We start from the raw sequence: 21,440 nt of genomic DNA, 5'->3' as shown, positions 1-21,440 counted from the left end.
TAACCTTCCCAACGAAAAAACGAAAAAATACAGTCCATTACTTGCTGCCTTTGAAACCATTGCTGAGATTGAACGCCCGATGACTTTGCCCCATTAATGCCTTTCGAAGTCGCCATACATATTCAATGTTATCAGCCTGCTATTTCCACCTAACCCAGGAATTTCAGCGGCAACTTGAAGAATTCAGATTGGAAAACCTTGTGTAATAAAACCACCAAGCGGTCCTGGCTCTTAAACCGATACTCACCTCTCCCTTTCAAAAAAGCGATAACAGAAAAATCAATTCAACTTTTTGTCGAGGACAATCTTAGGACGGAATTTAGATATCTTTGTTATCGAAAAAAAAGCCTAAAATATTTCTTCTATCGAATTATATCAAGAGTCCACGAACAGTAAAAATTTTGTTTTGATTAGCTTATTTAAGATTGTTATAAAAGTAGCTTTTAAATTAAGCTTAGATAGGTTCATTTTTATGAGTTTGTGCGCCTTCATATTGAGTTGGCTTTTGTTTTTTCAATTTAGATCAAAGTGGAACAAAGTCACTTCCGTGTTCTTTTTCAATCAATGACGTAAAGCGAAAAAATGACTCGCAATTATTCTGTGAACCACAAAGCATAAATCACCAAAGAATTGCTCTCGAAGGATTGACGAGGCAATTTAAGATTATTCTATGAGTTCAAAAAAACGCAAGCAGTCTGAAGCCGCACTCATGAGCGTCAATATTTTGTTTGCTACTTGAGTCCTTCGAATTTTAAATTTCCTTATTGTTCAAGGGGAAGCCCGAATAGAAAACATAAACCAAGCGCAAAAACACAGACCCCACAGGTGTTCGAAACCGGAACCTTCATGATGCCAGTCCAACATCTTAACCTCTATACAAGAATGGCGTTGACTCTTATTCGCTCACAATCGCTTCTATATTAGCATAAAAATTAATTTCAGAAAGAGGGCAACTTAGATCACTCAGAACGCAAGAGTGGAAAAATTCTAGAATAAAAGCGCCAAAACGGTAAAGCAATAACTTTTGCATAAAAAAGACACGGGTACAATAATTGCTTCAACTTCGTTCGAAAAAAATTAAAGAGTTCGGTGTTAAACCAATTTCGTGTTGAGTAAATTGCGGTATTAAATGATGAGGAGTGAATATATACGGTGTTACCTTATAGGTGGTTCAATAAATCGTGCGAAAAAAGTAGAGCCAGAAAAAGTAAAATATATCTCTCTCGATAATAACTGTTTTATGACGACAATTACTTTTGTTATTAGCCTCGTTTTAAGTTGTAAGCTTTTTATAAGTAACGTACTTCCACATTTTGTGTAACTATATCCCAACGAGGAAAATGGTTACACAGAAGATAAAATGCTGACAAAATATTTCATTTGCTTCCACAAAGCGTAAAATTTAATGCAATTAGTCTTTTCGGACACTGGCCACGTAATGACAAAAATGCACAAAACGCAAGGAAAGGGGGCACCGATAAGAAATATCTTCATTCAATCAGAGAGGCGCAAACCAGTTAAAACTTCACTCGTTTGTCCATTTGCACATCTTCAAGTGATAAGTTGACATTCTAGTGAAAAGTTGCGGCTTCTTACAAAATGGATTGTTTACCAAATCAATTTGACCAACTACTAAACTAGACTAATCAAGCAACTTTTTTTTAGCTTGCCATAGATAGTTGAATGAAAATCACCAGAAAAAATACGTTTCGTCGGATCTAAGAAACCCAACCACACAACGCATACAGTACACAAAAATTCTGTAGATAGTTTAAAATTGCATACGAATATGGATGTAAAAATGAATCAAATAAAATCTATGCTAGCTATTAAGTTCTTGCTTCACGTGGTAACCATCATGAGAGCCAAGTGTGGAGGTTTCAATAGTGGTTAATAATTCTTCTTCTATCTCCGATTGCGCCTCCACGCAGTACAGCTGACCAAAGCCACTGTCGCCGCTACCATCCGATTCCACAACAAAAGACGTATCAGTGTCGTTCTCAACTGCATTATCGACTAAAGTCACATTTCCATCCATTTCAGAGGCAGAAACATGATTGGGTCTTGAGTCTTCAGCGTCAACGAGAACCATTGGCTGATGGTTATCCCAATGTGAATTACTCTTTATTTCGCTAATTCCATAGACATCCTCAACAGGTGGTTTTGAAGGTACACAAAGTAAATAAAATCCGTCAGGGAGAATCAGCTGTATTGGCACATGTGATTGAGGCTCTTCTAGCTCTGAGGTCACTAGGTCACTATGTCTAGAACAGCTCAGATCGCCACCGTGCGACATTGCAGAACTGATTTCTTGTATCGGCTGAGCAAGGCTATCATGACTGGAATAATCTTGACCAGTAGCAGCACATGTTGAAATTTCATCGGCTATAGTTTGAGGAGCTAAACTGACAACATTTGAAACTACGATATCCGTTAAACCAGGTGTCATATGCTTGTTCCAGTTGCGGATTGTTGCTTTCGTGTTTTTTCTTTTTGTTTTCGAAACTTTCTGGTTGTCCTCCATCTCAAGCAGTTCTTCGCATTGAAATGATTTTCCATTTCCAGGGCGTAATTTTCTCGCCTTTATCTTCGAAATAGGTACCCGAGATTCTTGTGAAGTGGAATTGCAGCATTTCTTTGATCCAGAGGTAGCCCTCTCGTCTGCGGCAGAATTCTAAAAACGGTATAACATTTCGGTAAAACAATCTACAGATCCCAAATCTTCAATGAACAACGAAGGCTTCTATGGTTTAGTGCGTGCTCCATATGATCCCATGTTTTCTAATTGGCAGGACAAAAAGAAGCATTTGATAAATCTATTGATGACAATATTGCATACGTACAATTATTTTTGTTTAAGCAGAGCACTCATGATTCAACAAGACTCCATTATTTTTTTCATTTTATGTTTGAAAAAGCACTCTAATATTCAGGTAAATGTAACTGCAAAATGCCTGAATTTACACGAATCGTCCAGTAGTGTTTGGTACACCTGAACGTCACCTGAAACTGCAATTACCTGATCAGAGATCAGGCAAAAACTTTTTCTAGTCTGCATCGAAAATTAGAAAAAGCATATTCAGAGGAATGAAGTTTTGCAACTCTCATTTTATTTGCGTGTGACATTTACGCCTAAATCCACTCTGCTCTTCAAAGCGTACGCCTAAATCTACTCTGCTTAAGAATAGATAGGGAGGCTAGTCTCAGCGGTGGGCGAGAAAAAAAGGATGTAGGGTCCAAAATCGACCCTCAAATCGTGAACATCTGAATTTTTAGCAGCTTCATTTCGTTGGTTTTTCGTATTTTAGCAAAATTGCCGAAATCGGCGACAATGCCAAACTCGCCATACAAATTGCCGCCGTTTCTTCATCGCTGACTCCGGCAGCGAATTCTAGCGAAAATAGCACTGCAAAAATTGCCGAATGATCCCCCCGAAATCAGAGGACTAGATTAGAGTCGGCGACGAGATCAAAAGATGAGAGTCAATTACACTTTCGCTAATTTTCCAATTTTGAACGTGTCGCGCACACCGTAAAAAGCAAGAACTACTGACATATATACAAAAATTTTAAGACTGTCACTTTTTGGCGCTCGCTTACCTTCCTGATATTATTTGCGTAAAATATATGCGCAAAACAGCGATTTTCCGAGTAAATATACTCGAACAAATGTGCTTTTTGCAGCGAAATATTCACAGAATTGTACACCCAGCACCTACAACAGTTCTCAGAGAGAGCTGCTAAACTTAATTCGCTCAGGCTTTACCATTTTATCCTGTTTTGAGGACGGAAATCAACTTAAATTGCTCAAGCAATTTTGCAGAAAGACGGAAATTTTGCAAGAAAAAGGTTCACATGTTTACAAAAAATTGCCTCAAAAGTCGTTCGAAAGCAAATTATAATGTTGAAGTAATTGTTCTCGCGTGACAGGTGGTAGAATTTAACACTGATGTCACCAAATTCGGTAAAAAAAATTCAAAAGACCGTACATATTTTGGCGCCAAAATCGGTACAAGCAAAACAGTTAACTAAAACTTAATAAAAAAAGAGAGAGTCAAAATTAGCCAACCCATTTTAATTTTTTTTTTCGATAAAAGACAAAAATCTCACAAACTCAAAAAGAAAATATAATGGTGAGAAAAATTATCCACTCCACCATAAATCTACGCCTTTCCATACCTATAGTACTCTTATACCATCGTCGTATAGTACTCTTTTTAGACAAATCAGGTTCCAATTTTTCTATTGTCCTGAGATTTTATTGGTTTCTGGCCCTATGAATTTTTATATCCTTCCGTTTTATTTCGTTACAAAACGCTCAGAAAAAATTCGCATTTTAAAACAACGGTTCCCCTAAAAATTTCAGCAAAATTTGTTTGGGAGTAATTAAGAACTGGGAATACTTAAACACCTATAAAAGACTGATTGCCATCTGTGAAAAAAATAGCTGAAAATGAAATCCGAAGGCTCCAATTGTCGGCAATTCTTGCAATGTATTCTCTTACAATTTGATGACATCAAAAACGAACCACGGATAAGGCAAAATAAATTTTGAAGCAAAACTGCCTACCATTTCCTTGTCATCAGCACCACGCAAGCTATCCACAACCTCAAGAACCTCCTCTCTTATGCTCGCCTGCCTCTGTGAATTGCAAATTTTTTTGTGCCTCCGTAAATTTTGAGTCAAAAGCTTTGATCCACACTCTGTACAATGAATTTTCCGTGCTTTGCAACGTGGCACGTGTCCCTCTTCATCCTTATCATTGTCTTCTGATTGGGAACAGACACAGGAAGATTGGGATGTGATTTTCAGCTGAAACGGGTGTTCTGCATTTTGTCAAATAAAAATCTTGGTCTTAACACTATTGAATACAAAAAAAATCAAAATGAGTAAAGCTGGGTCCTTCTGGCAATAATATTTAAATTTCCATATTATAGGAACATTCGCACTTTTAAAGGAAATTTATAGAAAACTGTACAGTGTGGAATCAAACTTTTGATACCATTTTCACGCGGTTTATCTAGAGAAATTACATTGAATGAAATATCTTCATACTATTATATACACATATATTATACATACAATTTATCCGGTGAAAAGCATCGTCCAAAAGGCATGTTTGTTGATCTTTAATATGCTATGGCAGGATCTAGCAATCCGGCATTCGAGAAGTTTCTATGCAGGAAGAATAACAAATTGGACTTTTTGATTTGAATGAAAGGCCATTTTCCTACTGCCTAAGCAAGATTCGATAAGCCATTTCTGTTGCTTTTATTTTGCCAGGTTTTGATTAACGGTTATAGACAATCAGATAAGCAGTAAACATTACAAATAACCTAAGCATCCAATACAATTTCTTACTCTTTGAGAAATCATATAGTACAGGTATGCACTTATTTCCTTGAACCGTTAAGAACAAAGCAATTTTCTTTAAATAAATAGTTATTTGTCAATCCAGGCACCAAAAACACCTATTCTGTGGACTGGATAATTGTGCTCTCAAACCACCCCAATATAATTAGTTTCAAAAACTTTACATCATTTTGGTGCCCTAGTGAGAAGAATGATTAAATTTTTAACTACGTTCTTCGCCCCAGAAGAACATCAATAACGTGAAAAGTTAGAGTTATAATTTTTCGACCAAAAAAACAAATGCTTTCAATAATGTCGAAAAGTAGTTAAATGTTTTGAGTGCAGCAGGAAAAATTTCAAAATTCAGGAAATTTTTGCCCATAAAAGAGACGTGCTCAGGTAGCTCACAAGCAGCGTCAAGTACAGCACATGATAGTAATTTATAGGTTCCCAAAAATTTATCCTACAAGTACAAGAAATGGTTTCGGGTCAAATAACTTAAGCTAAAAGATGAAAATGTTTCCGGTCAATTAGTCTAATGTGTTGTTAAACTCCCTTTAAAAATTGCTAAGCCTACAAAGCTCGACCTTAAGCAACTCGAAAAAAATTGTTTTAGCGAACAATCTCTTTAGTGTTCTTTTTACATCATTGGAATATTTTGGACTTTTTTGATTTCGTTACTTTTGGATTATATGCTTTTGATCCACCAACTTTTCAACTTTTTGAAATTTTACCCCAAATTTTACTTATCCTTATAGCTAATAAAAATAGATATTTTGCACCCATAAACACCTATTCTCTGGACTGTATATTTGTGCTCTTGAATATAATTACGTCAATATAATTAGTTTCAATATCATTAAATCAATTTTGTGACCTAGTGAGAACAATTAAATTTTTTTACTACGTTCTACGCCCCCAAAAGAACATCAATAACGTGAAAAGTTAGTTATAATTTTTAGACAAAAAAGCTTTCAATAGATGCAGCACAGCGAAATCGCCGACTAAACCCCGAAAATCAAAGGGCTAGATTAGAGTCGGCAACGAGATCAAAAGATGAGAGTCAATTACACTTGTCGCTAATTTTCCAACACCGTAAAAAAAACCTAGAGACCTATATACCAAAATTTTGAACGTGTCGCGTTTTGGCGGTCGCTTACTTTCCTGGTATTATTTGCGTAAAATACATGCGTAAAAGAGCGATTTAGCTAGTAAATATGTTGGAGCAAGTATGCTTCTTGAAGCAAAATGTTCGCAGAACGCTACACACAGCATCTACAACAGTTCCTAGAGGAGCTGCTACACTTAATTCGTTCAGGCTACACCATTTTACCGTGTTTTTGAAGACGGAAAACAATTTACATTGCTCAAGCGAGCAATTTTGCAGAAGGTCAGAAATTTTGTATGAAAAAGGTTCACATGTTTACAATAATTGCCTCAAAAGTGGTACGAAAGCAATTTATAACGTTGAAGTAAAACGGTTCTCGCGTGACAGGTGATACAATTCAACACTGACGTCTCCAAACTCGGTCAAAAATTTCAAAAGACCGTACATATTTTGGGTCCAAAATCGGTACAAGCAAAACAGTTAACTACAACTTAATAAAAAATGCAAAGAGTCAAAATTAGCCAATCTATTTAAAATTTGCTCCATAAGACAAAAATCTCACAAAAATGTTAAAAAACTTAAAAAGTATAATGTAGGGATCTTTCAATATATTTACATCATTTTTGTGCCCTAGTGACAAGAATGCTCAAAATTTTAACAACGTTCTCCACCCCAGACGAAAATCAATAACTTAAAAACTAGTTATAATTTTTAGACAAAAAAAGCTTTCAATAGATGTCGAAAAATAGTTCATCGTTTTTGAGTGCAGCAGGAAACAATTCAAAATTCAGGAAACATTTGACCAAAAAAGAGACAATCTCAGGTAGCTCACAAGCAGCGTCAAGTACAGCCCCTGAGAGTAAGTTATAGGTTCCCAAAAAATTATCCTACAAGTACAAGAAATGGTTTAGAGTCAACTGACTTCAGCTAAAAAATGACAATTTTGCCTGTCAATGAGTCTAATGTGCTGTTAGACTCCTTTAAAAAAATGCTAAGCCTACAAAACTCGTAATTACACAACTCAAAAAAAAGTTCTTTTTACATTATTGGAATATTTTTGATCTCTTGATTTTTGGATTATATGCTTTTGATCCATCAATTTTGCCCCCAAATTTTACCTGCCCTTTTCACTTTTAGCTAATAAAAAAGATATCTGCTTTTTCAACTCAGGTGCTTGTCAGTTTCAGTCTGAATACCACTTCCACACTTTTGCTCTCTAGGCGTATTACATTATTTATGATTAAGTCGCGCATCAGAATCATAGATCTATTTTTACTGACAGAAAGATGAGCAATATGATCAGGAAAACAAAAATTCTATGATTTAAACATTTTTACTCCAAATAATAATAATATTAGTGTACGTTAATTTACATACAAAAAGCCTTGTGAAATAGTTTTGGATTAAGTATTCATGACGCAACGAGCACTCCTATGCGAGCCTTCGGTCTAATCCTTCCAGGTAATTTTAAAAATGTACTTATATGGGATACCATGCATTGTGGGTACCAAACGTTGAAGATCAGTAAACATTTCACGCTGATGCGTTAAAAGTTTCGGATTTTTTTTTATTAATTAAAATAAAACGTACTAAATGGATAAACGATGTAATACGTTCTGAAGAATTATCATCGAAAAAATTCATTTTCTATCGAACAAAAATTGCCTACTATTGGAAAAAAAAGCTTCCTATTGGAATTGAATTTTGAGCCAAACCCAAATTGATTGAGCTAAGAGACAATGGAAACGAAGAGGCAACTATAATAAAAACGACAGCCAGCTAAATGAGAATCTCAACCTTTTGTACAAACATACGAAAGAAACCACTCTTTCAAGCATTGAAACTTTTCAGCTTTTCAATTCATTAAACCTGATTGGGGCAATTGCTAAAACAGAAATTCTCACTTCCATTATAATATCACCAAGAAATTTGTTCAAAGAAATGAAAACAATAATTTGGTAAAAATGTCACGAGCGATTAGAGGACTTAATTACAAACACGTTTTTAAGATATTGAAAAATGAAGCAAAAAAAGAAGGAATATTTTTTTCGGAAAAAAAGGAAATTATGTTGTTTGATCGCTGGATTGACTGAGCGGATATATTGTAGTTTTGTTAGAAAAATTATTAACCGTTGAAAACTTCACAAATCAAACTTTTTCCTATTTATTAGCTTGAGTGACCTTTTTGAGTGAATACTTCCATGATCACAACATCCGGATCAAACATGCTATCGCAAGCATCAATAAGCTCAAATAAATATTTTGACACTTCGGCACTTTTTGGTCTTACATCCTGATGGTATTGATTCCATCTTGAAGCACATTACATTGAAGAGTGTTTTTTACATTCGGACTTAGCTAAGACTTAGTTTTTCATCTGTAGTCTATCCATCGTGACCACAAAAGGCAATCTCTAAGGGATGGGTGCATCAGTTTTAGGTTTGCTTAAAAACTTTTCCAGAAGGCCATATTTGCAATTTGATCATTAAGGAGAATTGAATTAAACACTGACCAAGGGAGTACTGCTATGCAGCTGAGTTCCTTAATAAGTAAACAGGAAGTTTCCAAAAAACTACATTCGCAGCCTTTGAAAAAGCGCAAAATTTACGCGAAAACTTATCTTAATTGCATCAATTATTTGGGAAATAGACCTAGTGACACAGACAGCAAATTTCTGGTCAATATCATCAGTTGAACGCACTGACTGACAATGGGATTGAAACAGTTAGAGATAAAAAGAGGACAGGTTTTTCAAACCGTTGCAAGTATTCGAATTTGGACCCAATTTTCATTAATTATTTCATTAAAAACGAATTATCATAACTCATACGAAAAAGTATTTGAAAGTTTGACAAGGGAATTAGCAAAATCTTCAAAACGCAAACAAAAGCGTGTTTCAGAGTTGTCAGCACCAGTAAACAGAAGACATGACACCATTCTAGTGGACCCAAAAACATACACAAGGAGAGGGCAAAAACGGCAGATCTCAAAGACGAACCAATAAGAAACAAAGCTACAAAAATAGAGATAAAAACAAAGATTTCCTGGCAGATAAACGATGCAATACGTTTTCCGCTCTCTTTAACTATGCTTTTGGGTCCACTAGAATAATAAGAGTCATCTGTTTAATGGTGCCGGCAATTCTGACAGCAATAGTTTGTCAAATCTTCAAAAGATTTGGACAATATTTAGACAGCAGATTGCTGATCAACATGCTCCGTTAAACACAGTGTCTGACGTTGGGATTGAAAACACAGGCCTATTTTTTCTAAGTTTCAAAGAGTGTTCGATTTTGACCCGGAGTTTCATAAGTAAATTTTATTAAAACCGAATTATCATAATTCATACAAAAAGTATCTGAAAGTTTGACAAAGGAATTAGTTAAAGTCTTCAAAACGAAAATAAAAACGTATATTGCAAAACTATCGGTACTAAAATTGTCAAAACCAGTAAACAGAAGACTGAAACCAGTCTAGTGGACCTACAAGCATATACAACGAGGGCGGACGAAAGAGAGCGGAAAACATACTGCATCGCTAATCTGGCAGGACTTTCTGTTTTGTATTTTGATCTCTATTTTTGTAACTTTATTCCTCACTGGTTCTAATTGTCCTTGGAACCTTTCGTTTTTTCGATCTCTTTATGCATGCTTTTGAGTCCACTACAAAATTTTCATGTCTTCTGTGTACTGGTGCTGACAATTCGGACACCAATAGTTTTCCAATATACTTTTGTTTTACATTTAAAGCTCAATAAGTTTGTAAGCCGCGTTTTGCGCAGAGACAAGTTCCAAAAGGAAAATTTTTCAGATACAAGCAAATTTTCTTCAATAGGAAGCGAAGTTGGTCCATCATAAAAACTGTTTGAAACAATTGATAATTTCACAAACGAGTTAGTAAAAATGTTTTCAATAATTTTTATGATAGAAAATCGCTTCCTATCGAATAAAATTGGTTTCTATCGGAAAAAACTTCCTGTTGCAATTGTCTCCGCGAAAAAAAACGGCTGCCAAACTTATTGAACTAAGAGATAAGGGAAACGAAGAGCTATCTTTATCTCATTATACCTAGATGTATACGAAGAGGTAACATTATGCCTAGTAAGAATCTCAAACTTTTAGGAGAATGATAAGAAAGACAACATTATTTCAAACATAGAAACAAACCATTCAGCAATTCATTTCAGAAGGCCTGATCGTGTCAACTGCTAAAACGGAAAATCGCACAACCATTATTATTTTGCCAATAAATTTATTGAGATTAATGAAAACTATAGTTCATTTTGTAGCTACGGTTAGGCTAAAAAAAACTTGCCACGAGCCATTAAACGTCTTAATTCCAAAAAAGTTTTTTAAAACCAAAAAACTGTTAAGAGAGAAGCGAAATTCGGAGATAGATATACGTTGATTGATCTCTGGTTTGAGTGAGCGGATATATAGTGGATCAATTTATTAACGATAAACCTTTATCAACCAACTTTTTCCAATTTGCTAGTTTTTTGAGTAAAATTAGTTGCACTATCACGACAACATCGGCCTCAAACGTGATATCGCAAGCATCAAAGAGAGCAAAGAAATAATCTGACCCCTCGGAATACTCTGAGCCCTCGTCAAATAAATAATCTGAGCCCTCGTCGAACAGATTGACTCGCGTTCTGAACGAAAATTGCTTCCTATCGAACAAACTTTGTCCTATCGAACTAATCATAAGACATCATTATTTCAAACATAGAAAAAACCATTAAGAAATTCAATTTAGAAAGCCTGATTTAGCCAACTGCTGAAACGGAAATTCTCAATTCCATCATTACTTGGCCAATAATTTATTGAGATTTATGAGTTCAATCTGTAGCTACGGTTAGACGGTTAGGTAAAAAAAAACGTCTCAATTCCAAAAAAAATTCCAGAACCAAAAATCTGACAAAAACCGGAGCGAAATTCGGTTAAAAAAGAAATTATGTTGATTGATCACTGGTTTGACTTAGTGGGTATATTATGAAACAATTTATTAATCATTACTTTTTAAATTTACCAGTTTTTTATTAGAATTATTTGCATGATCACAACATCGGCATCAAACGTGATATCGCAAGCATCAGTGAAAGCAAATAAATAATCTGACACTTCGGCACTCTGTTGTTACATCCTGTTGGTATTATTCCGTTTTGAAGCAAAAGAGTCTCTTTTTATTCGGAATTGGCTAGGAATTCATTTTTGTGGTCCATCAATTGGATTAATGGATATAAATGTCTAATGAAAGTGTTGCGTCAGTTTCAGATTGTGCAATAAAACTGTTCCAGATCGCCAGATTCGCATGTTGCTCTTGGGGAATTTATCAAACAATCAGACCATTTCAAGCCCTGTCGAACAGGCGAAACGGGATAACATTGGTTATTTCCGATTCCTCAAGCGAGATTGCATAACAATTTGGATGGAAATGAAGCACTGCTGTATTGCAGAGTATAAGTAATTCAGCATACTAAAAAATTCATTTTGAGCCTTTGAAAAAAGTCTGAAAATTTTACGTTTTTACCCTGCTTTTTAAACTGCAGCCATTATGCGGGTGAGAGATAACTTTAGTGACACATAGCCGGCAGATGTGATCAATAGCCCCGTCGAAAACATTGACTGGCATTCGGATCAAAAAAATTGCTTCCTATCGAACAAAATTGGCTCCTATCGGAAAAAACTCCTGTTGGAACTTGTCTGCGCAACAAACCACGAAAATTGTTTGAGCTAAGCGACAAGGGAAACGAAGAGGCTAACTTTAATCTCATTATGCCTAGAGGTATACGAAGAGGTAACATTATGCCTAGTAAAAAAACATCAGCCAAACGATAATCTCAAACTTTTAGTACAATCAAAAGAAAGACATCATTATTTCAAACATAGAAACAAACCTTTTAGCAATTCAATTTAGAAAGCATGATCGTGCCAACTGATAAAAGCGAAATTCTCACTTCCAATATTATTTTGCCAATAAATTGATTGAGAATAATGAAAACTGTAGTTCATTTTGTAGCTACGGTTAGTAAAACAAAAAATCTGCCACGAGCCATTAAACGTCTTCATTCCAAAATTTTTAAACGGGAAATCTGTTAATAACAAAGCAAAATTCGGAGATAAAAGAAATTATGTTGATTTGCATTTTAAATAATTTGCATGATCACGACAACATCGGAATCGAACGTAATATCCAAAGCATCCGTGAGAGCAAAAAAATACTCTGGGACTTTTTGTTCTTATATCCTGTTGGTATTAATTCCGTCTTAAAGCAAAAGAGTCTTTCTTTACATTCGGACTTGACAAGGAGTTTATTTTTTGGCCCATCAATCGCATGCATGGATAGCAATGTCTAACGAAATTGTTGCGTCGGTTTAAGGTTGGGCAATAAAATTGTTCCAAATCACCAGATTCGAATGTTTTGGCGAATTGATCAAACAATCAGAACATTTAAAAAACCTGCCTAAAACCTTGACTATTCCCGATGCCTCCAGCTAGATTGCATTACAATTTGGATGAAAATTAAGCACTGCTGTCTTGCAGAGTTTATGGAAACCGGCACATTACAAAAAATTACATTTTCATTTTTTTTTACAATTTTACGCTGAAATTTACATAAAATATCTACATAAAACTTTGTGGAAGCTTTAGTGACACATAGCCGGCAGATCTGCTCAATAGCCGCCGTCAAACACAATGGCTGGCGTTCGGATCAAAATTGCTTCCTATCAAACAAACTTGTTTTCTGTTGGAATAAACTGCCTTTGGCAACTTGTCTCAGCGCAAACGACAGTTGACAAACTTACTGAGCTACTAGACAAAATAGTGCACTAAAAAGTAAACACAAAGAGAACGGAAACTCAGCTGTTTTCAAGGACAATAAAACTCAATGCGAAACAAATTTAAAATCCGTAAAAACAAAAACTGAGAAATCTTGCCAAATGAGGAAGCTTTTTTGAAAAAAATCACATCAAAACAATGATTCGAAACACAACCATATAAATTTGTCTTTGACAACATCACAATACTCAACGTTTAGAAAGCAAATAACATCTTTTCAAAAACAAAAATTCTATAAAATTACTCAAAAAAGCGATGGCCAAATCAATAAAAAAAAACCATTAACAAACCAGAAAAAATGGAATAAATTTTGTTGCATAGAAGACCAAATAGACTTTTCATCAACCAGACTGAGTGAAAAACAAGAAATACGGATAAAGATTTAAAAAATTATGAGAACAAAATGACAAATCACAAAAAAAAGAAGAACAACTGTCAACATAAAATAAGTTCAATTAATCTACATTAGAAAGCCACAGTTGAACTTGTCAATAATGGGACTGAAATCCAAGAGAACAAAAGAAAAGCAAATACCCTGAGACTCAAATAATTTTGACAGCACATCAAGTGCAGGTAATAAAAACCGTAAAAAAATGAAAAACAACAAAATGAATTAGGTCTCAATAGAAAACTATGGGTACGCGTGTATTAATCGAAACTTTACGATCACACACCAGAAAATACAGGCAAACCTCAAATCAATTTTCTAACACAAGTAGCGTTTAGTTCTGAAATACCACTAGAAATGAACTGAAACCATTACCTTTAGAAGGTCGATTAGACGTGTCATAAAAGATTTTAAGTTAAAAATATTGAAAAGAACAACAAATACGAGCAAAAGTCAACACTTCACTAGGATTTTATAAAAGAGCAAAGTCAAAAACATTTACCTGTCTAAAGACGTTGGAAACATTATGAACATCAAATTTAGATCAATTCTGTCTCATTAATGTTATTGAGACTTGTCATTAATGATGCTAAGTGACAGGAAAACAAGAATAATAATAAATGCAGGCAATAAGCTCAAAAATTCAACATTTTTCTGAAGCCAAATAGTGTTAAACATGTATAAACTTTAATAGTATTAGTGGAGAATTACCATCGAAAACATAAGTCAAATTGCAGTGTGTGAGAAAAAATCTGTCTTCCCAAAAACCGAAAATTTCATCAAACATGTTCATCATTTCTCAGTCCACTTATAAACCAGTTCGAAAAAATTTCCCGCCCTTAAGCTACTCGCTTTTACGCACTTTTTTCTACTTCAGCGCGATTAAAATCAATAGTCTAAATGTGACTTCTCACTGACAAAAAAATCGAAAATTGTGCGATAAGTTTTGATGCTTCCGGCTTATGTATACATAAATCTGAAATTTTTGATCAGAATCTGGACAATATTAATCTAATAATATAACTAACGAATGACAGATCGGACAGTTTCTCGTCAATTTGGTTTCTTATGTAGGCCACGTCTGGGATGTTAGTGGAAGTAGCAATCGCAATAGGAATTTTGCAGACTAGGTTGTTTCGAAACCCATTTGTCAGCTTTCGTTCTATCTTGCACACTAATACACAATAAGAGTTCTCGCGGCGCAGCCAACACGCCTGTTCCAAGACGTGACATTTTAACTCGGCAAAGGTATCTAGCACCAGATCACATGTATGGCACTGAAAGGTTTTATCATCTACGTGAGTTGCGAGATGTCTTTTGAACGCGGTCTTGTTTTTGTTGAAAACGGAACCACACATGGTGCATCGTTGGAAGTTAGCGCTAACGACATATTTCGACTCGTGCGTTGACAACCAATAATTGGAAGAGCTACCTTCGTTACCGAGCTGGGGACAATTTACGTGGCAAAATTGACACGCATTCAAATGAGAGCGAACATGAATGAGAGTGAAATGATTTCTCATCTGATGCTCTGAGGCAAACTCAAAGGAGCAGCCGCTGCATTTAAAAATTTCCGCAACATCGTTACATGAATCTTTGTGGAGCGAAAGGTCGTGTTGAGTAGTTGTGGATTGCACATCACTATTTGCAGATTGTTCTAGTATTGCTGGACAACGCTCTGTCTCTGCAGTGACTTCAGTTCGTTCTGGCAGAACTTCAGCATCTACCAATAAACTATGTCGAGGCGCTTCATCAGTGCTCGACGTATTCGGCACGTGAAACTTTTCATCGTGGAGATGTTTCAGATATAAATATTTGAAGGTTTTCGAACAAAAATGACACGTTGTCATGTCATCAAGTTTGTGAACTAATTCAAATCTCCTTCTTGCGTAAGCCATTTCATTTATAGTGTGATTCAATTTTCTGCACACTTTCTCCTCTGGAAGGAGTCTGGACGGTTTCGAAACAATTTTCTTCAGGTGGGCTTTTTTCACCTGCAATTGTTTCTGCGGTGACGTTGGCTCCTTTTTGATGAAATTTTTCTTGGCCCTACTACTATATTTCTTAGCGAGGATTTTGCTTCTATTTGACTTCGATAATGACGCTCCAACATTACATTCCACAACATCAGAAAGAACCGTATCAACTGATTCATTGTTTGTACAAACGTCAGTTGTTTTCCCAGTTGCATTAGATAAAGATAATTTTTCCAGGCACTGGTTACCGTTTTCACTCCCACCCGCTTCCAGTTCAATTTTGGTAATTGTGCTTCCCTCTCTTTCAAAGTTGGAGTGTTGATGGTGGTGGTCATGAATCCTTTCCTGGTGTCGAACTCCATCCAGATATACTACCGAAAGGGCAAATGAAGAACTAATTCCAATATCTGCGTGATCAACTTCAGCTGGTATCTGCACTGCGTTGCTTACTGCACAATTATTTTGGCCTCTAGAAAAATCAAGAACATAAACAGGATTATTCGACTCCAATGATGATAGGACAATATTGCTATCTGATATCTGCATTTTTTCACTGCACAAAGCATAATTAGTGGTATCGTATTCTGATACGGGTGATGATTTTTTTCGGCAGATATCAGTTTGAGAGCCGGTAAATATGTGGCTGATCTCTGTAACATCATCAGATTCGTTGTCCGAGGAAGAATCGTCAGAAATAAGACCACCCCAAACGACACTGCTTGTACAATCGACAGACATTGTGGATAATAGAAAGAACGAAGAAAATATTAGAAAGCGCTTAACAAACACGGAAAAGACAGAAACCGGGACACAGATAGCATACCATCCCTTCACATAGCTGACCTGAAAAATGCCTTAAATAATTTATACCTGATTCAGAATGAATGACGCAAAAATTTGCCACCAAATTTTTTCAACATTGTTGAAGATTTGAAAGCTTAATAACTCAAGCCCAAAGATTTTCAAAATAAAATTACAGAAGAGTACAAGTTTTCTAATCTAAAGTGAAAACTCTATAAACGAAAGTCAGGCGAAATCAAAGCTGGTTCTCGAACACTTAACGAAAATTCAAAATATGTTCATATAAGAAGTTTCACAATCACAAAACAATGTGTTATTGATTCCCACGACGAGTGAAATTGATTCCCACAATGTGTGAATTGGATTCTAAAAGCATCACTGCATTGTAAATAAAAACTTCAAAAAACGAAAATTGTTGTAATTGCAGCCAAATTACAGCCAATTTCGGATCATTACAAGCGCCACAGGTAGGCAAAAATGCAAAACATCACTGTTGCTGTAACAACTAAACGAAGAAAGAATTGAACAATAACCGTGGAGATCATTGCAACTATTACAATTCAAAAAATTTTGACAATATCAAAAAATTTTTGACATAATGTTTACAGAACGAACGAGACAGCTCTTCAAGCTGAAAATCATTTAATAGTTAAGTTCTGAATTATCACTCCAGGTTTTGAAATCGAGGGCAAGTAAAGCAGTCGAAATCCACATAAAATGAAAAATGTTAATACCCTATTTCATACAGCCCAATTTTGTTAGTTTTCTCATTATTTGCACGCTTTCACGTTTTTCTCAGTCTTTTTTGACTCCCGCACAAAAAATTGATTTATGATAATGTTTCGCCATTAACTTAGAGTAGGCTAAAATACTGCGCACCAAATACAATATTGTCAAGTTTTCGATGTTTTCTTCAAAACGAATCGTTAACGTCAATGGTCAAAAAGTAAGGCTCGAGCAAAAAAAACTCTTTCATAATCAAACTTTGGCTTTAAACAAATGCGCATTAACTTCTCACTAATTGTTCCGAACGACTTTAATGGGGCGAGGAACTATATACCCAAACGGGTTTTTTGTTCAGTCAATTTTGGCCGATCGATATATTCATCGTAGAGAGCTAAGAGTCGTATCATCAGAAAAACCGACCAGCGTAGAATATGGAATTAAAAAGATTTTTTGATTTTTGCTTTTTCAGGGAGTTTTGTGAATAATAGACGGATTTCTGTTGATTTTATTCAGATTTTCCAAAATTATTGCCTATATTTTTTGTCAGTTCTGTGAAAATAGGTTAAAATTGTTTTGAAAAAGGTGTTATTGGTTTGTTTTCTAAAGATCAACAAGAGTGAAAACTTTGATCTACTTCTTGGCCCAAATTTCTGCTACTTATTAAAAAAAATTATCAGCATTCCTTAGTCAACTTTGCTTAAATGGGCCGAAAATGAACACCTAAAAATTGCTGAAACAATTTTCATGAACTCATGAGGGGACTAATTCAACTCTCCGCGCTCTTGAGAAAGTTTTCAGGGTTGAAAATTCTGCCGGTTTTTAATTAACATAATTCGATAATTATACAAACAGAGTCATTTTTTTGATATATGAACTTTTTTCGTCAAATTATCTATATGCAATAAACTGGAAACCATAGCATGTTCATAATAAGCGAAGAGTAATAACAAGGCTAGTTTTGTTCTGATCGTTAAATTTTGAAATCCAAAACCAATCCAGATTGTTATCAGTGGCTCTTTTTTTCTAAAAATTATCCACTTTTTTGTTCATTACAGATCAGAACAATTCATATCAAGCCTCACTATTGACAGGTCAAAATGGCTTCATGAACAATTGCAAGTTAATGTTCTTAAACTATTTAGTCGAAAGCTTTTTGTCTTGACTTTTAAACTCTGTTTTAAACTGTTTTCAAAATAAAATAGGGATTACAAAGCTTTGCCACCATTTTTCACTTATGTTTAGTCACCTTGCGGCAAATACAAAATGCACGTTCAGCTTAATTAACTTTATTCTCTGCGGTGACTTTACGCTTTAAACAAATGTTCTCTAGTTTCAAAACTACAAGTTTCACACAAAAAAAATGATTTTCGGACATTTGTCCATTTTTCAGGTTTTCTTTGGTGTTTTCACATTATCAAAATATTGATAGGGCACTTATAACTTTATAGGTGCAGAAAATAGGAACAATTGAACATATAATTTTCCATGGAATGATTATGGTTTTAACGGCTTCGACAACGTTTTCTAGAAGAATTTCATGAAATTCATTTAGCTTTTGTCTTTGTCTCTTGTTCTTGTAGCCGTATGAGAATTTCTGAAAAATCGTATGAAAAAATCTTAATAATAACAGGTCCGAATGTCTTATCTTATGTAGCTATAAAGGATCGTATTACAGACGTATTTATTGACTTCAGTTCATATCTAATTGTTTTCATTACTTTGGAACCAATTGTTTTCAAAACACGACCGTAATTTTTGTTTGTTAATTTTGCCTACTTGTTTCCGAGTATCATTAAGGAATGGTTCCAATATTTTGCTAGTGAAGAACAATGAAATAGTTATTTTGTTAAATTTTGGATTTATCTCCCGCTATTTAAACTTTTCTAAAGATAGACATCGAGTTTTGGATCTTAAGTTTATTGTTGTCATTTGATTTTGTTGTTCGTCTTGTTCGTTATTCTTAATTATGAGAAATCTCGTCGGCCTTTTGCATCCCCTCCTCATTTGGCAGACAATTAAGGCGAATTTTAGATGAGCAGGGTCGGAATATTATGCGCAAACGCACATTACCGAGCCTCCTTGTTTAAAATTCAACTCAAAGTGAGATCGAAAAAGGTTGAGATTAAGAGGCAAAAAAGCTGGAAACGGATGCAAAAAGAACAACAAAAAACATTCAGAAGCCGTCATCAATCAATTTATCTAATATATTGAAGCAATTGAGTTCACAATACATGAATCAATAAGTGCCGGGCACTTTTGAGGACTTTAAAATCAGACAAGATTACAGATAAATACTTCATTTGGGACCAAATTATCTCGAATCCTAACTCAGCTGAAACCTATTAAAAAAATTACATGAAACGGCTTAGACACGTTTTGTTGTAATGCATATTTTGTGGTCATCAACAAATGCGATATTCCGCTTTGTATTTCATTTAAAAATTGCAGGAATTTTGAATAAAAATCTGTGAATCGGAACATCGAGCAAAATTCGATTTAAATGAAAACTGTCCTCAAAAAAACTTGATTGGCCACAACTAATGCAGCTGAGCACCACGAACGGCTCCCGAAAGGTTCCCGAAATATTTGGCGTTGAAGTTGATACATACAGAGCGTATTTGTCACAAATTTCTGCCATAACGGACCCAATTCAATCTTATTTTAAGAAACTGTAAACTACAAGAAAATTTATGATTTCTGGGATTCAAGTAATTTTCAAACTAAACTCCGCGAGTCGACTGCAAAAAGCATTCTTTTACCATTAAAATGAAAGAGACACAAAAGATGACAAGTTTTGGAAAAGCTTAAAGAAAAAAGAAATCGCAGGCGTCTCAATAGAAAATTCTAATGTAAAAAATTTGCATAACGCTGAAATCCAAAAATTCAGACTGCTCGTTAACCCTTCCCATGAAATTTCGAGCAGCATGAATGCTATAAACAATGCTAAAAAGCATCTCGACTAACTGCATTTAAGATTTCAACTTTTACAATTTTTTGGCGAAAAACAGACAATAAACTGATTGAACAACAGATCGCATAAAACCATAAACTCTAAGATTTCCGTAACTACAGATTGACAAAAGACTGCATTAAAGCATTAAAGAATAGCAAAAATTAATGTATTTCCGAGAAAATAACGTGATAAGAACGTGATCAAATACAAACACTAAAATAACAGACTAACGTCTGGAGAGTGCTCTCAGACGACCCGATGACTTCGTCAGTATCTAGCTGGTGCTTAGGGAGGGTAGCTTAAGTTTGACTGGGAGGGAGTTGAGTAGAAAAGCGTGCGGTGTGGGAACTTAATTGGGGTTGCGGGAAGCGTACGGTGTTAGAATGCTGTTCCAAATCAGCTGTTCCAAGTCAATGATAAAAAAGTCAAAACTGAAGTTATGAACAAAGTTGCTTCACCAACACAACAGGAAGCGGGTAGAATACCGGTAAAGAGCCATGAACCAATGTCTATACTAAACAAAAATATTTCATAAAAATAAAAGTGCATAAAAGATAAAGGAAAGAAATTTTCAAAAAATGCAGGCACAATTGTTAGCTTAGGGCTGAAGATAGGAGGGAGGGCACGTGGAGAATATGCAGTTTGTGGAGTTGGGGTGCGGTGATGGTAGGTGAAATTTTAGCAGGTAGTTTGGGGGTATGTAGGTTAGGGGTAGATAGGTAGGAGGGTTGGGGTTAGGTAATTTAGGGGTAGGTGGGATGGGGTCAAGTAGGTTGGTGGTGCATAGGTAGGTGGGCAAGCAAGTTGGCGTAGGATAGCCAGGTAGGGAGGAGTATATGCGGGTGTCTGTAGTTATGATATTTTGAGAGGGAGGAGAGGAGGGACTTCTTTGGTATGAAAACTTCGCAAAATGACTTTAAAATTTTCATTATTACCAGAACAACTTTCTTAAAATAGCCGGCAGATTGTCCGAAAATAGACGCCGCTGACCGGCTTTGTGATTGTAACAGTTGGAACGCCTATCTAACGTTTTATATGATGATTTCAGTCTCCTAACTGCAAGACAAACAGCCGAAAAATAGCCGCCGTTGACCCGCTTGGCGCTCATTGGGATTGAAACGAAAAAAAAAGAGAAAATAAGATAAAAACTGACATAATATTTCTAAGTGTCAAAGTGATCTTATTTGTCGCAAATAATGCATATTTGGCAAGATTCCAAAAACTGCACTTAATTCAGTTTTTAAACAGTAGGCTATTAAGCATGATACTAACGCCAGCTAGCAATCGCTTTAATG

General features: G+C 35.3%; 1 protein-coding gene across 1 annotated transcript; it reads right to left on the bottom strand.

Moving 5' to 3' along the window:
• Positions 1-1,125: 1,125 nt before the first annotated feature.
• Positions 1,126-16,783, bottom strand: LOC142339449 (uncharacterized). The gene is made up of 3 exons (XM_075389489.1): positions 14,718-16,783; positions 4,570-4,812; positions 1,126-2,674 (listed from the first exon to the last, which is right to left on the bottom strand). Exons 1-3 carry the CDS (start codon positions 16,401-16,403, stop codon positions 1,823-1,825), a joined length of 2,781 nt encoding a protein of 926 aa, XP_075245604.1. The 5' UTR covers positions 16,404-16,783; the 3' UTR covers positions 1,126-1,822.
• Between the last annotated feature and the right edge of the window lie 4,657 nt (positions 16,784-21,440).

This window comes from Convolutriloba macropyga, chromosome 1 (assembly GCF_964194025.1).
Source record: "Convolutriloba macropyga chromosome 1, txConMacr16.3, whole genome shotgun sequence".
In the NCBI taxonomy this organism is placed as follows: domain Eukaryota; kingdom Metazoa; phylum Xenacoelomorpha; order Acoela; family Convolutidae; genus Convolutriloba; species Convolutriloba macropyga.
Note: the sequence above shows the minus strand (reverse complement) of the source record. Positions and strands in the feature narration are given on the sequence as shown.